Raw genomic sequence first — 14,691 nt, 5'->3', positions numbered from 1 at the left:
GCCCTGCTGCTGGGAGCTCTGCTGCATGGAGCCCTGCTGCATGGAGCCCTGCTGCTGGGAGCCCTGCTGCTGGGAGCCCTGCTGCTGGGAGCCCTGCTGCATGGAGCCCTGCTGCATGGAGCCCTGCTGCATGGAGCTCTGCTGCTGGGAGCTCTGCTGCTGGGAGCCCTGCTGCATGGAGCCCTGCTGCTGGGAGCCCTGCTGCTGGGAGCCCTGCTGCTGGGAGCCCTGCTGCTGGAGCCCTGCTGCTGGGAGCCCTGCTGCATGGAGCCCTGCTGCTGGGAGCTCTGCTGCATGGAGCCCTGCTGCATGGAGCCCTGCTGCATGGAGCCCTGCTGCATGGAGCCCTGCTGCATGGAGCCCTGCTGCTGGAGCCCTGCTGCTGGGAGCCCTGCTGCTGGGAGCCCTGCTGCTGGGAGCCCTGCTGCTGGAGCCCTGCTGCTGGGAGCCCTGCTGCTGGGAGCCCTGCTGCTGGGAGCTCTGCTGCTGGGAGCCCTGCTGCTGGAGCCCTGCTGCTGGGAGCCCTGCTGCTGGGAGCTCTGCTGCTGGGAGCTCTGCTGCTGGGAGCCCTGCTGCTGGAGCCCTGCTGCTGGAGCTCTGCTGCTGGAGCCCTGCTGCTGGGAGCTCTGCTGCTGGGAGCCCTGCTGCTGGAGCCCACCACCCAGCACCCCCAGCCCTGCTGCTGGAGCCCTGCTGCATGGAGCCCTGCTGCTGGGAGCCCTGCTGCTGGAGCCCTGCTGCTGGGGGCCCTGCTGCTGGGAGCCCTGCTGCTGGAGCCCTGCTGCTGGGAGCCCTGCTGCTGGAGCCCTGCTGCTGGGAGCCCTGCTGCTGGGAGCCCTGCTGCTGGGAGCCCTGCTGCTGGAGCCCTGCTGCTGGGAGCCCTGCTGCTGGGAGCCCTGCTGCTGGGAGCCCTGCTGCTGGAGCCCTGCTGCTGGGAGCCCTGCTGCTGGGAGCCCTGCTGCTGGGAGCCCTGCTGCTGGAGCCCTGCTGCTGGAGCCCTGCTGCTGGGAGCTCTGCTGCATGGAGCCCTGCTGCATGGAGCCCTGCTGCATGGAGCCCTGCTGCATGGAGCTCTGCTGCTGGGAGCCCTGCTGCTGGGAGCCCTGCTGCATGGAGCCCTGCTGCTGGGAGCCCTGCTGCTGGGAGCCCTGCTGCATGGAGCCCTGCTGCATGGAGCCCTGCTGCATGGAGCCCTGCTGCTGGAGCCCTGCTGCTGGGAGCTCTGCTGCTGGGAGCCCTGCTGCATGGAGCCCTGCTGCTGGGAGCCCTGCTGCTGGGAGCTCTGCTGCTGGGAGCTCTGCTGCTGGGAGCTCTGCTGCTGGGAGCCCTGCTGCATGGAGCCCTGCTGCTGGGAGCCCTGCTGCATGGAGCCCTGCTGCATGGAGCCCTGCTGCTGGAGCCCTGCTGCATGGAGCTCTGCTGCTGGGAGCTCTGCTGCTGGGAGCCCTGCTGCATGGAGCCCTGCTGCATGGAGCCCTGCTGCATGGAGCCCTGCTGCATGGAGCCCTGCTGCTGGGAGCCCTGCTGCTGGGAGCCCTGCTGCTGGGAGCCCTGCTGCTGGGAGCCCACCACCCAGCACCCTGAGCCCTGCTGCTGGAGCCCTGCTGCTGGAGCCCTGCTGCATGGAGCCCTGCTGCATGGAGCCCTGCTGCATGGAGCCCTGCTGCTGGGAGCCCTGCTGCTGGGAGCCCTGCTGCTGGAGCCCTGCTGCTGGGAGCCCTGCTGCATGGAGCCCTGCTGCATGGAGCCCTGCTGCATGGAGCCCTGCTGCTGGAGCCCTGCTGCATGGAGCCCTGCTGCATGGAGCCCTGCTGCTGGGAGCCCTGCTGCTGGGAGCCCTGCTGCTGGAGCCCTGCTGCTGGGAGCCCTGCTGCATGGAGCCCTGCTGCTGGGAGCCCTGCTGCTGGGAGCCCTGCTGCTGGAGCCCTGCTGCTGGGAGCCCTGCTGCTGGGAGCCCTGCTGCTGGGAGCCCTGCTGCTGGGAGCTCTGCTGCTGGAGCCCTGCTGCATGGAGCCCTGCTGCATGGAGCCCTGCTGCATGGAGCTCTGCTGCTGGGAGCCCTGCTGCTGGGAGCCCTGCTGCATGGAGCCCTGCTGCTGGGAGCCCTGCTGCTGGGAGCCCTGCTGCTGGGAGCCCTGCTGCATGGAGCCCTGCTGCATGGAGCCCTGCTGCTGGAGCCCTGCTGCTGGGAGCTCTGCTGCTGGGAGCCCTGCTGCATGGAGCCCTGCTGCTGGGAGCCCTGCTGCTGGGAGCTCTGCTGCTGGGAGCTCTGCTGCTGGGAGCTCTGCTGCTGGGAGCCCTGCTGCATGGAGCCCTGCTGCTGGGAGCCCTGCTGCATGGAGCCCTGCTGCATGGAGCCCTGCTGCTGGAGCCCTGCTGCATGGAGCTCTGCTGCTGGGAGCCCTGCTGCATGGAGCCCTGCTGCATGGAGCCCTGCTGCATGGAGCCCTGCTGCATGGAGCCCTGCTGCTGGGAGCCCTGCTGCTGGGAGCCCTGCTGCTGGGAGCCCTGCTGCTGGGAGCCCTGCTGCTGGGAGCCCACCACCCAGCACCCTGAGCCCTGCTGCTGGAGCCCTGCTGCTGGAGCCCTGCTGCATGGAGCCCTGCTGCATGGAGCCCTGCTGCATGGAGCCCTGCTGCTGGGAGCCCTGCTGCTGGGAGCCCTGCTGCTGGAGCCCTGCTGCTGGGAGCCCTGCTGCATGGAGCCCTGCTGCATGGAGCCCTGCTGCATGGAGCCCTGCTGCTGGAGCCCTGCTGCATGGAGCCCTGCTGCATGGAGCCCTGCTGCTGGGAGCCCTGCTGCTGGGAGCCCTGCTGCTGGAGCCCTGCTGCTGGGAGCCCTGCTGCATGGAGCCCTGCTGCTGGGAGCCCTGCTGCTGGGAGCCCTGCTGCTGGAGCCCTGCTGCTGGGAGCCCTGCTGCTGGGAGCCCTGCTGCTGGGAGCCCTGCTGCTGGAGCCCTGCTGCTGGAGCCCTGCTGCTGGGAGCCCTGCTGCTGGGAGCCCTGCTGCATGGAGCCCTGCTGCATGGAGCCCTGCTGCTGGAGCCCTGCTGCATGGAGCCCTGCTGCATGGAGCCCTGCTGCTGGAGCCCTGCTGCTGGGAGCCCTGCTGCTGGGAGCCCTGCTGCTGGAGCCCTGCTGCTGGGAGCCCTGCTGCATGGAGCCCTGCTGCTGGGAGCCCTGCTGCTGGGAGCCCTGCTGCTGGGAGCTCTGCTGCTGGGAGCCCTGCTGCTGGGAGCCCTGCTGCTGGGAGCCCTGCTGCATGGAGCCCTGCTGCTGGAGCCCTGCTGCTGGGAGCCCTGCTGCTGGGAGCCCTGCTGCATGGAGCCCTGCTGCTGGAGCCCTGCTGCTGGGAGCCCTGCTGCTGGGAGCCCTGCTGCTGGGAGCCCTGCTGCTGGGAGCCCACCGCCCAGCACCCCCAGCCCTGCCCCCGGGGAGCTGCTCAGCATCACCAGGTCGACCTCCTCAGCCAGCCCCCCCGCGGCTCCTGGGACTCCACACACAGCAAATTACCTCAAGAGCAAAGACCCCCAGCAGAGGAAAATCCTTCTCCCTTTGGGGCCCCTTGGAGCCCCCCCTCCTGGGGCTGGGGTCTGCTCTGCCCCTGGGAGCCAGAGGCAGGAAACCTTCTTCTACCTCTCCAGCCTCAGCACAGCTCTGAGTCCTGCTGGCTTCAGAACCCTTCCTGCCTCACAGACTGAACCCCAACCACCCCCCAGGGGGTTGTTCCCCCTCCTCCATCCCCCCTGGAGCTGGGTTTGGGTCTGGGGGGGGTGAGTTTTGGTTGCTTTTTCTACCAACAGCCTGGGGGAGGAACCTCTCCCCCCCCCCCCCCTTCCCCTTCTCCCCCTCCCCAAGGGCTCTCCTGGAGGTTTGGGGGCTCCAGAGGACTTCTGCTTTTCTCAGCAGGGAGTTGGGGTTGCAGTTGGGTAGCTGAGAGGAGCTCAGAGCCTCCTTCCCTTCCCCTCCTCTCCCTGAGCCTGTGCTGTGATTGTCTGTGGTGTGATTTTGTAGAGGAGAAACAACTCAGCTTTGGAGCTTTGCTCTGCGTCCTTGGAGGCCATTCCCTGCCCCCTGCCCTGGCTCTGCCAAAGCTTCTTCCATCCTCTGCCCCCTGCCCTGGCTCTGCCAAAGCTTCTTCCATCCTCTGAACCCTGCTCTGGCTCTGCCAAAGCTTCTTCCATCCTCTGAACCCTCCTCCATTCCCTGCCCCCTGCTCTGGCTCTGCCAAAGCTTCCTCCGTTCCCTGCCCCCCTTGCCCTGGCTCTGCCATCCTCTGAGCCCTTCTGCCATCCTCTGAACCCTTCTGCCATCCTCTCAGCCCTGCCCTGGCTCTGCCAAAGCTTCCTCCATTCCCTGCCCCCTGCCCTGGCTCTGCCAAAGCTTCTTCCATCCTCTGAGTCCTTCTTCCATCCTCTGCCCCCTGCTCTGGCTCTGCCAAAGCTTCTTCCATCCTCTGAGTCCTTCTGCCATCCTCTGCCCCCTGCCCTGGCTCTGCCAAAGCTTCTTCCATTCCCTGCCCCCTGCCCTGGCTCTGCCAAAGCTTCTTCCATCCTCTGAGCCCTTCTGCCATCCTCTGAGCTCTGATTTGGCTCTGTCAAAGTGTCTGCTATCCTCTGAACCCTTCTGCCATCCTCTCAGCTCTGCCAAAGCTTCTTCCATCCTCTGAGCCCTTCTTCCATCCTCTGCCCCCCTGCTCTGGCTCTGCCAAAGCTTCCTCCATCCTCTGAACCCTTCTGCCATCCTCTGAGCCCTGATTTGGCTCTTGTCAAAGCTTCTTCTATCCTCTGAACCCTTCTGCCATCCTCTGAGCCCTGCCCTGGCTCTGTCAAAGCTTCTTCCATCCCCTGAGCCCTTCTGCCCTCCCCTGAACCCTTCTGCCATCCTCTGAGCCCTGCTCTGGCTCTGCCAAAGCTTCTGCCATCCTCTGAACCCTTCTGCCATCCCCTGAGCCCTTCTGCCATCCTCTCAGCCCTGATTTGGCTCTGCCAAAGCTTCCTCCATCCCCTGAACCCTTCCTCCATCCCCTGAACCCTTCTGCCCTCCCCCTGAGCCCTTCTGCCATCCTCTGAGCCCTGATTTGGCTCTGTCAAAGCTTCTTCCTTCCTCTCAGCCCTTCTGCCATCCTCTGAGCCCTTCTGCCATCCTCTCAGCCCTGACTTTGCCTCACCCAACCTCCCACCCTCCTCTTGAGCCCTGATGCGTTTGGCTTCACCAAACCTCTCTCAACTTTGGGCTTTGTGTTTATTTTTTTGCCCTGGGGCAGGGTTGGGGTCTGGGGTCTGGGTTGGGGGCTTAGGGACTTTCTTCTCTCATTCCCCTGACTGTCTCTTAAGAAAACAACACAAAAAGGGTTAAACCCCCCCCAAAAATCAAGACCCCAACCCAAACCCCCCCCTGGAGCATGGAGGGGGTGGGGAGGGGGCGATGGGGGGTGGGGGGTTGGGGGGGGGGGGTTGTGCTTCTCCCCTGCTGTTCACACCCTGGGATCAAAGAACAATAAACCTCCAAAGGCTTTTTTTTTATTATTATTATTTTAACTTTAATAGTGTTGTTTTTTATTTTTTGCTTCTTTTTGGTCTTTTTTGACCTCTTTTGCCCCCTGCCCCCCCCCCCCCCCCCCCTTTTCCCTTTCCCTTTGGAGCTGTGAGGCAGCAAAAAAGGGCGGGAAAAAGCTCCCCCCCCTTTGCCCCTTCCCTTTGGGGCTGTGAGGCGACACAAAGGGCGGGAATAGCCCCCCCCCCGCGCGCTGCCCCAGGCTCCGCCCCCCGGCTCCACCCCCCACCATTGGAGCTGCGAGGTGGCAAAATGGGCGGGGAAAAAAAGCCGCCCCCACCCCCACCCTCCCTCCCCGTCGTGCCCCGCGCGTGGCTCCGCCCCCCCCCACCCACCATTGGAGCTGTGAGGCGGCAAAAAGGGCGGGAAAAAGCCCTGCCCGCTTCCTTCCCCCTTCCCTTTGGGGCTGTGAGGCGGCCAAAAAGGGCGGGAAGGCGGCCCCCCGCGCGCCCTTCCCGGCGTGCCCCGCGCGCGGCTCCTTCCTCACCCCCCGGGCGCCATCATGGAGGAGAAGGAGGAGGAAGAGGAGGAAGCGGCGCCAGGGCCCCGCGGGGCCTCGCTGCGCCCCCGGCCGCCGCTCCCTGTCCCCCCGCAGGAGGGAGAGGTGAGAGCAGCGCCCCCCGGAGGGGAGGGGGAGGGGTTGGTGTCGCTGCCCAGGCGCCTAACCCATCCCCCCCCCCCCCCCCCCCTCCATCCCCTTCAGCTCTGCGCCGGCGGAGCTCAGCCTGCGGCCCAGGGGGGAGCCTCAGGTAGAGGGGAGGGGAGAGAGGGGAGGGGAGGGGGGGGGGGGGAAGAGCAGGGATAAGCCAATAATCAATAAGCCAATAAATGTCTTTAACTTCCTGCCTGGCACTCCCCTTGGGCAGGGAGCAGCAGGGTGGGTGACAGGAGAAGGGATAAGCCAATAATCAATAAGCCAATAGAGGCTTTTAGTATTCAGCTTCCTGCCTGGCACTCCCCTTGGGCAGGGGGGGAGCAGGGATAAACCAATAATCAATAAGCCAATAGAGGCCTTTAGCAATCAGCTTCATGCCTGGCACTCTCCTTGGGCAGGGAGCAGCAGGGTGGGTGATAGGACCAGCAATAAACCAATAATCAATAAGCCAATAAATGCCTTTAGCAATCAGCTTCCTGCCTGGCACTCTCCTTGGGCAGGGGAGCAGCAGGGTGGGTGATAGGACCAGCAATAAACCAATAATCAATAAGCCAATAAATGCCTTTAGCAATCAGCTTCCTGCCTGGCACTCCCCTTGGGCAGGGGGCAGCAGGGTGGATGATAGGAGCAGGGATAAACCAATAATCAATAAGCCAATAAGCCAATAAATGTCTTTTAACTTCTTGCCTGGCACTCCTCTTGGGCAGGAGAGAGCAGGGTGGGTGATAGGAGTAGGGATAAGCCAATAATCAATAAGCCAATAAGCCAATAAATGTCTTTAACATCCTGCCTGGCACTCCCCTTGGGCTGGAGGCAGCAGGGTGGGTGACAGGAGCAGCAATAAGCCAATAATCAATAAGCCAATAAATGTCTTTAGCATTCAGCTTCCTGCCTGGCACTCCCCTTGGGCTGGGAGGGAGCAGGGTGGGTGATAGGAGCAGCAATAAGCCAATAATCAATAAGCCAATAAATGTCTTTAGCATTCAGCTTCCTGCCTGGCCCTCCCCTTGGGCAGGGGGCAGCAGGGTGGGTGATAGGAGCAGCAATAAGCCAATAATCAATAAGCCAATAAGCCAATAAATGCCTTTAGCATTTAGCTTTGTGCCTGGCACTCTTCTTGGGCAGGGGGGAGCAGGGTGGGTGATAGGAGCAGGGATAAGCCAATAATCAATAAGCCAATAGAGGCCTTTAGCAATCAGCTTCCTGCCTGGCACTCCCCTTGGGCAGGGGGCAGCAGGGTGGGTGATAGGAGCAGCAATAAGCCAATAATCAATAAGCCAATAAGCCATAAATGCCTTTAGCATTCAGCTTTGTGCCTGGCACTCTTCTTGGGCAGGGGGAGCAGGGTGGGTGATAGGAGCAGGGATAAGCCAATAATCAATAAGCCAATAGAGGCCTTTAGCAATCAGCTTCCTGCCTGGCACTCCCCTTGGGCTGGGAGGGAGCAGGGTGGGTGATAGGAGCAGGGATAAACCAATAATCAATAAGCCAATAAATGCCTTTAGCAATCAGCTTCCTGCCTGGCACTCTCCTTGGGCAGGGGGCAGCAGGGTGGGTGATAGGAGCAGCAATAAGCCAATAATCAATAAGCCAATAGAGGCCTTTAGCATTCAGCTTCCTGCCTGGCACTCTCCTTGGGCAGGGGGGAGCAGGGATAAACCAATAATCAATAATCAATAAGCCAGTAAATGTCTTTAACTTTCTGCCTGGCCCTCCTCTTGGGCAGGGGGGCAGCAGGGTGGGTGATAGGAGCAGCAATCAGCCAATAATCAATAAGCCAATAAATGTCTTTAACTTCCTGCCTGGCACTGCCCTTGGACTGGGAGGGAGCAGGGTGGGTGACAGGAGCAGGGATAAACCAATAATCAATAAGCCAATAAAGGCCTTTAGCAATCAGCTTCCTGCCTGGCCCTCCCCTTGGGCTGGGGGGGAGCAGCAATAAGCCAATAATCAATAAGCCAATAAATGCCTTTAGCATTCAGCTTCCTGCCTGGCACTGCCCTTGGGCAGGGGGGAGCAGGATAAACCAATAATCAATAAGCCAATAGAGGCCTTTAGCAATCAGCTTCCTGCCTGGCACTCCCCTTGGGCAGGGGGGAGCAGGGATAAACCAATAATCAATAAGCCAATAGAGGCCTTTAGCAATCAGCTTCCTGCCTGGCACTCCCCTTGGGCTGAGAGGGAGCAGGGATAAACCAATAATCAATAAGCCAGTAAATGTCTTTAACTTCCTGCCTGGAACTCCTCTTGGGCAGGGGGGGAGCAGGGTGGGTGACAGGAGCAGGGATAAGCCAATAATCAATAAGCCAATAAATGCCTTTAGCAATCAGCTTCCTGCCTGGCACTCCCCTTGGGCTGAGAGGGAGCAGGGTGGGTGATAGGAGCAGCAATAAGCCAATAATCAATAAGCCAATAAATGTCTTTAGCAATCAGCTTCCTGCCTGCCACTTCCCTTGGGCTGGGGGGGGAAGCAGGGATAAACCAATAATCAATAAGCCAATAGAGGCCTTTAGCAATCAGCTTCCTGCCTGGCCCTCCCCTGGCAGCTCAGCCTCTCCCTCCCTCAGCCCCTGGGAGCCCTTCCTGGTGCCACCCCAGAGCTGCCTTCCGTGGGGCAGAGAGCTGCAGCTCAGCAGGGCACAGTGCAGGCTGAGTGCAGCTGCCCAGGGGGGCGCAGGGGAGCTGGGGGGGGCAGGATCCCAGCGCTGCTGGGGGGGGTTCTGGGTGCCCTCTCCCTGCTGGCACCGCTCAGCCATCAGCCTGCTGCAGGGGGAGGGCTGAGCTTCACCCCGGGGAGGCAGAGATGCCACGCTGGGGGCACTGGGAAGGGTTGATCCAAGCAGCAGGGCCTGCAAAGTGCCTCCTCCCACCTTGCTGAGCTGTTGGTTGTGTCTCTTCTGCTCAGGTCCTGACCTTGGAGAGGAGAAAGCTGCCCCTGGCCACCCCCTCCAGCCCCTGCCTGCAGCTCCTGCGGGAGCCCAGAGCCTGCCCTCCCCAGCAGCCGCCAGGAAGAGCTCCTCCAACAGCCCCAAGGCCAGAAGAGGCTCCCTGGGAGGCAGCCCCGGGAGGAGGAGGAGGAGCCCCGGGAGGAGCAGCCCCGGGAGGAGGAGCCCCAGCAGGAGCAGCCCCGGGAGGAGGAGCCCCGGGAGGAGCAGCCCCGGGAGGAGGAGCCCCGGGAGGAGGAGCCCCGGGAGGAGGAGCCCCGGGAGGAGGAGCCCCGGGAGGAAGAGCCCGGGAGGAAGAGCCCCGGGAGGAAGAGCCCCGGGAGGAAGAGCCCCGGGAGGAAGAGCCCCGGGAGGAGGGAGCAGACTCGCTGCCCCAGCCCCCAGGCCTGGCGGCGCTCCACCCTCGAGGGCTGCAGGAGGAAGTCTCTGCCCCCAGTTCACCAGGAGGTCACTGGTGTGTGCCCTGCTCCTGCCCCTTGCCCCCCCAGGAGCCCCCTCCACCAGCCCCCCCCTTCAGCAGCCCCCTCCACCACCAGCCCCCTCAGCAGCCCCCCCCCAACCAGCCCCCCCTCCAGCAGCCCCCCCCTCTACCAGCCTCCTTCCACCAGCTCCCCCCCCCACCAGCCCCTTTCCACCAGCCCCCTCCAAGAGCACCCCCCCAGCATCCCCCCTCCACCAGCCCCCCTCAGCAGCCCCCCCAGCATCCCTTCCCCCAGCATCCCCCCTCCACCAGCCCCCCCCTTTCAGCAGCCCCCCCCAGCATCCCCTTCCCCCAGCATCCCCTCTCCACCAGCCCCTTTCCACCAGCCCCCTCCAGGAGCACCCCCCCAGCATCCCTCCCCCCAGCTCCCCCCCCCCCAGCAGCCCCCCCCAACCAGTCCCCCCCTCAGCAGCCCCCCTCTGAATGCCTCCCTCCTGGCCCAGCTTTTGGGGTGCCTGGAGCAGGGGAGGCTCAGAGTGGGGGGTGGGGAGCAGGCAGCCAAGGGAGGTGCTGCAGGGAGGGGGCTTGGGGGGGCTGCCTCTCTGTGGCCCTGCCTGACCCTAAAGTGGGAGTTTTCTCCTCATTTCACACCTCTGTGCCCTCAGCCTTTGGAGCCTCTCTTCCCCCTCCCCCTCAACATCTTCCTCCTCCTCCTCTTCCTCCCTTGTTCCTTCCCCACACCCTCAGTGCCTTGCCAGGAGCCTCCCAGCTGTGTGCAGCTGGCTGGGGGGGGGTGAGGGGGTGGGGCAGGGGGTGTTAATTGCTGCTAATTTCCTGCTGATTGCTCAGAGCTAAGCAAATCAATCAGCAAGGAGCTGCCCGAGGCAGAGAGGCTCAGACTGCTGCTCCTGGCCAGCTTCCAGGTAGGATCTCTGCTCCCCCCCCAGGGAATCCTTTGCCTCCTGGCTGGGAGCTGCTGCAGGGCTGGGGAGGAGAGGGGGGAGGGAGGGGATCTGCTTCCAGCCCCCAGCCTGGGGAGCTGGGAATGGACCTCTGGAGACCAAGCTGGAGGTGCTGCTGGGCACAGGAGGTGCTGGGCACAGGAGGTGCCCCCCAGGAGGGCACCCAGGGGGCAGCTGGGGTCGGGAGCTCTGCAGGGAGGACTCCACCAAACCTCTCCCAGGCCTCTGAAGCCTCCAAGCCAAGAGGTTGCTGCTGCTGCTGGCACCTCCTGGGCACAGCCCTGGGCACCCCTCAGCTGCTGCCAGCCCCAGCCCCATGCCCCCCAGCACGCAGCAGATGCCCTCTGGGGGCTGCCCCCCAGCAGCAGCAGCACCCAGGGAGGTGCCCTCAGCCTCTCCTCAAGCCCTGCTGGGCTCTGCCCTGGGCACTGCCAGCTGGGGGGGTGCCCAGCCCTGGCTGGGGCAGGAGCAGCTCCCTCTGTGCCCTGCTGCCCACACTCTGCCTCCTGCCCCCCAGCACAGCCCCCTGGGGGGACTCTTGGTGACCCCCAAGCCCTGCCCCCGCTCAGGGCTCTCTCTCCTCCTCAGTTCTCTGCCCAGAAGTTGGAGCAAAGCCTGCAGCAGTGCCCTGGCTTCAGCCCTGAGGCCTTCAGAGCCAGAGGTGAGCCTGAGCTGGCAGCACCCCAGGCCCTGCTCAGGGCTCTCTGGCAGGGGCTGGGGGCCAAGCCTGCTCTCCTGTCCTCCCAGTGCAGTCCCTGACTGAAGACTTCAAGAGCTACCTGCAGAAGCTGAGCCAGGATGGGACCCTCAGGGGCTGTGTGGAGGAGCCAGAGGAGTGAGGCCTGAGCACAGCAAGCAGCAGCCCCTGGGCTGGCAGCTTCTGAGCTGCTGCTGCTGGGAGCCCAGCACCAGGCCAGGGAGGGGGTGGGAGGCCAGGCTGGGGAAACTGAGGCTCCCCAGCTCCCAGGGAGACCTTCTGGTGGCCTCTCCATAGCTGGAAGGAGCTGAGAAGCAGGCTGGAGAGGGAGGGGAAAAGCAGGGAAGAGGGAGGGAGCCCTGAGGAAGGGCTGCAGGACCAAGGGCTGATGGCTTGAGGCTGGGGAGGACCTGGAGGAGAAGTGGCTGAGGGGGGGAGGGGAGGTGGAGGAGGGCCCTTGGCTGGCACCCACCCCGGGGTCAGGATCCTCTCTCTGCCCCTCAGGGCTCTGGACCCAACTCTGCAGGACTCAGTGGCCCAGATCAAGGAGCACATAGCCAGGTGAGAGAGGCACTGCCCCCCAGCCAGGCCTGGGCCCCCCCTCCCAGAGCCTCCCCCGGGGGGTGGCTTGGCCTCCAGCCCTGTGTCCTCCACAGGTTCACCACCGAGTGCCAGGCCTGGGATCAGCTCTTGCAGCGCTACCAGGAGGGGGCTGAGGACATCTGCAGGTGGGGTGGGGGCTGCTGCAGCTCAGAGCTGGCTGCTGGAGGGCAGCAGCAGCAGCCCTGAGCCAGAGCCTCCTGCAGGCAGCTGGAGGAGTGCAGGAGGAAGGAGGGAGTGGCAGAGCCCGAGGACTACCTCCAGAGCTCCCAGGCTGAGGTCCTCAGGACCAAACCCAACTACCAGCAGGTCCCTGGACGAGCAGGGGGAGGTCCTGGACTTCATGCAGCTGGTGGTGAGCTGGGGCCTGGGGGCTCCTCTGGAGGGGAAAAGCAGGGGAGAGGGAAGGGAGGAGGTGGAGAAGGCCTTGGAGCTCCTGCAGGGCAACCCTGGACCCAGCCCTGCCTCAGGGCACCTCCAGCCCCTGGCCCTCAGCACCACAGCTCCAGGAGACCCCCCCCGGGGCTGGGGGCTGCAGCACTGCCCCTGGGCAGCAGCCTGGCACAGGCCTGGCACAGCCCTGCAGGCAGCAGCAGCTCTGCCCCTGGGCAGCAGCCTGGCACAGGCCTGGCACAGCCCTGCAGGCAGCAGCAGCTCTGCCCCTGGGCAGCAGCCTGGCACAGGCCTGGCACAGCCCTGCAGGCAGCAGGCAGCTCTGCCCCTGGCCAAGCTCAGCCTTGCCCTGGGGGCAGCTCCAGCTTGGGGCCTCTGGGGCCAGAGCTTGGGAGCAGAGCTCAGAGGGCACCAAGCTGCTGGCAGGGAGCTGCAGAGAGCCAGAAGGGCTTCCCTCAGCCTCCTCTGCTGCAGCCTCCACCCCCCCAGGGCCCTCAGCTGCTCCCCACAGCTCCCCCAGACCCTTCCCCATCCCCCTCCAGCCCCTTCTCCCCCTCCCCCAGCCTTCACCCCCCCAAGCTCTGCCCCCCCGGGGGTGGTTTTGTTGCTTCCTTGCTCTCTGCAGCTGGATGAGCTCCAGCAAGCAGTGAAGCTGCTGCAGGCCTTCTGCCACGACAGCGACCGCTTCCTGTGTGGCCTCTCCGAGCAGCTGGGTGAGCGCTGGACCCCACCCCCGCGGGGGCGGCTGGGGAGGCTCCGCCCGGGGCCCTTCCCGGCGCTGCTCACCGGGGGTTTGTTGTCTCCTCTCCCTCTTGCAGCCGCTCGAAGACTCCAGCAGCTGGAGAACTCCCCCGTGCGCAAGCTGCTGGGCGTCCCGCCCGCGGAAGAGGCCTCCCCCGGAGGACTGAGCGGGGCCGGGGCCGGGGTGGCACTCCCGGGCCGTCAATAAATCTTCGCTTTGGGGCTGGCTGTGTCTGCGCTTCCGCCTTGGGCGCGTCCCGGCCTCTCAGTGGTCAGCGCGCACGTCACGCAGAGAGCGCCGGCCAATCGCCGCAGGCGCCGAGCGCGCCGCCCAATGGCTGTGGGGCAGGGGCGGGGCTGCGCCGCAGTCGAGCCGGAAGCGGTGGCCATGGCGGCGGCAGCGGCGGCCGAGGCTCCGCTGAGCGGAGTGGGCTGGGCGGCCGCCCTCGAGGCGGTCCCCGCCGGCTGGACCGCGGTAAGCGCCGGGGCCGGGAGGGGAGAACAGTGCAGGGGCGGGGGTGGCACTCCCGGGGTCGTCAATAAATCCTCACTTGCGGGCTGGCTGTGTCTGCGCTTCCGCCTTGGGCGCATCCCGGAGGCTCCCTGGCCGCTTAGTGGTCAGCGCGCAACGTCACGCAGAGCGCGCCGGCCAATCGCCGCAGGAGCCCGGTGCGCCGGCCCAATGGCTGCGGGGCAGGGGCGGGGCTGCGCCGCAGTCGAGCCGGAAGCGGTGGCCCATGGCGGCGGCGGCCGAGGCTCCGCTGAGCGGAGTGGGCTGGGCGGCCGCCCTCGAGGCGGTCCCCGCCGGCTGGACCGCGGTAAGCGCCGGGGCCGGGAGGGGGAGAACGCAGCCGGGGGGCGGGGGGCAGTGCCGGGGCCGGTTCTACCGCGGGCTGAACGGGCGTGCCCCGTAGATCACCGTGACCGTGGAGGGAGCGGCTGCCAACCTGGGCAGAGGCTTTGGCCACAAGGGCGGCGGCGGCGGCGGCTACCTGTGCGTCAGCTCCGGCGGCGCTCAGGTGCGCGGGGGGGGCGCCGGGGCGGGAGGCGGGGAGCAGGGGCGGGCGGGGAGGGGAACGGAGCGGCAAAGGCGGCGGGCACCGGGCCGGGAGCCCCCGGGGACGTGCCCGCCTGTGGCTGCCGGCGCCGGTACCGAGGCCCCGTCCCGCCCAGGCGCCTCCCAGCTCCGTTGTCACCGACGTGGTGGTGCTGAGCGAGCGCAGCCCGCAGCCCGCCGGCTACTCGCGGATCCCCGAGTTCCCGGAGCCTCGTAAAGTGCCCCCCCGCGGGCGGGGCCGGGACCCCCCCCCTCTCCGACCCCCCCGAGCCCCTCCCCGGGTCCGCCTGCACCTTCCCCTCCCCGGCAGGCCCCGGCGGGTCCCGCAAGAAGCGACTCTACGTCAAGCTGCTGCCGGCGGAGGCGGCGGAGCGAGCGGTGCTGGACCTGAAGCTGAGCTCCAAGGGCAAAGCGCTGCCGCAGTACCTGCGGGTGGGGTAGGGGCAGCTGGGGGCTCCCAGCCCCTTCCCCCCCCCCCCCCCCACGCTGCTCCTCCCCCCGCCCGCGCGGCCGACGCCTTTTGGGGTGAATTCGCAGGGATTTGGGGCACTTGGGCCGTTTGGTGTAAGAAAGGAGCAGTTGTGAAGCCCAACCCCCCCCGACCGCCGCTGCCCAGGCCCCAGGAGCATCAGCGCCGGCCTCAGGGCAGCTCTCGCTGCAGGGCTC

General features: G+C 65.6%; 2 protein-coding genes across 2 annotated transcripts; both read left to right on the top strand.

Annotated features, from left to right (window-relative positions):
- The first annotated feature begins 6,056 nt into the window (after positions 1-6,056).
- Positions 6,057-13,192, top strand: LOC137461598 (kinetochore-associated protein DSN1 homolog). The gene is given in 11 exon segments (XM_068171283.1): positions 6,057-6,158; positions 9,122-9,608; positions 10,425-10,498; positions 11,126-11,198; positions 11,285-11,372; positions 11,739-11,795; positions 11,891-11,962; positions 12,041-12,146; positions 12,148-12,189; positions 12,853-12,940; positions 13,046-13,192. Coding segments are annotated over 11 exon segments (1,320 nt in total). The 3' UTR covers positions 13,177-13,192.
- A 164-nt stretch (positions 13,193-13,356) lies between these two features.
- Positions 13,357-14,678, top strand: LOC137461600 (multivesicular body subunit 12A-like). Its single transcript, XM_068171284.1, has 6 exons — positions 13,357-13,443; positions 13,631-13,786; positions 13,883-13,987; positions 14,142-14,238; positions 14,336-14,462; positions 14,563-14,678. Exons 1-6 carry the CDS (start codon positions 13,357-13,359, stop codon positions 14,591-14,593), a joined length of 603 nt encoding a protein of 200 aa, XP_068027385.1. The 3' UTR covers positions 14,594-14,678.
- The last annotated feature ends 13 nt before the right edge of the window (positions 14,679-14,691 follow it).

Source organism: Melanerpes formicivorus, unplaced genomic scaffold (genome assembly GCF_026170545.1).
Source record: "Melanerpes formicivorus ecotype bairdi unplaced genomic scaffold, bMelFor1.0.p_v2 SCAF_2647, whole genome shotgun sequence".
NCBI lineage: Eukaryota > Metazoa > Chordata > Aves > Piciformes > Picidae > Melanerpes > Melanerpes formicivorus.
Note: the sequence above shows the minus strand (reverse complement) of the source record. Positions and strands in the feature narration are given on the sequence as shown.

Excerpts from the sequence above, each read along its gene's own strand:
- LOC137461600 (XM_068171284.1), top strand. The coding sequence starts at position 13,357 with ATGGCGGCGGCAGCGGCGGCCGAGGCTCCGCTGAGCGGAGTGGGCTGG. Across the intron at positions 14,239-14,335 it reads CCCCGAGTTCCCGGAGCCTC|GCCCCGGCGGGTCCCGCAAG; the intron begins GTAAAGTGCCCC and ends CCTCCCCGGCAG. Across the intron at positions 14,463-14,562 it reads CCGCAGTACCTGCGGGTGGG|GGATTTGGGGCACTTGGGCC; the intron begins GTAGGGGCAGCT and ends GTGAATTCGCAG.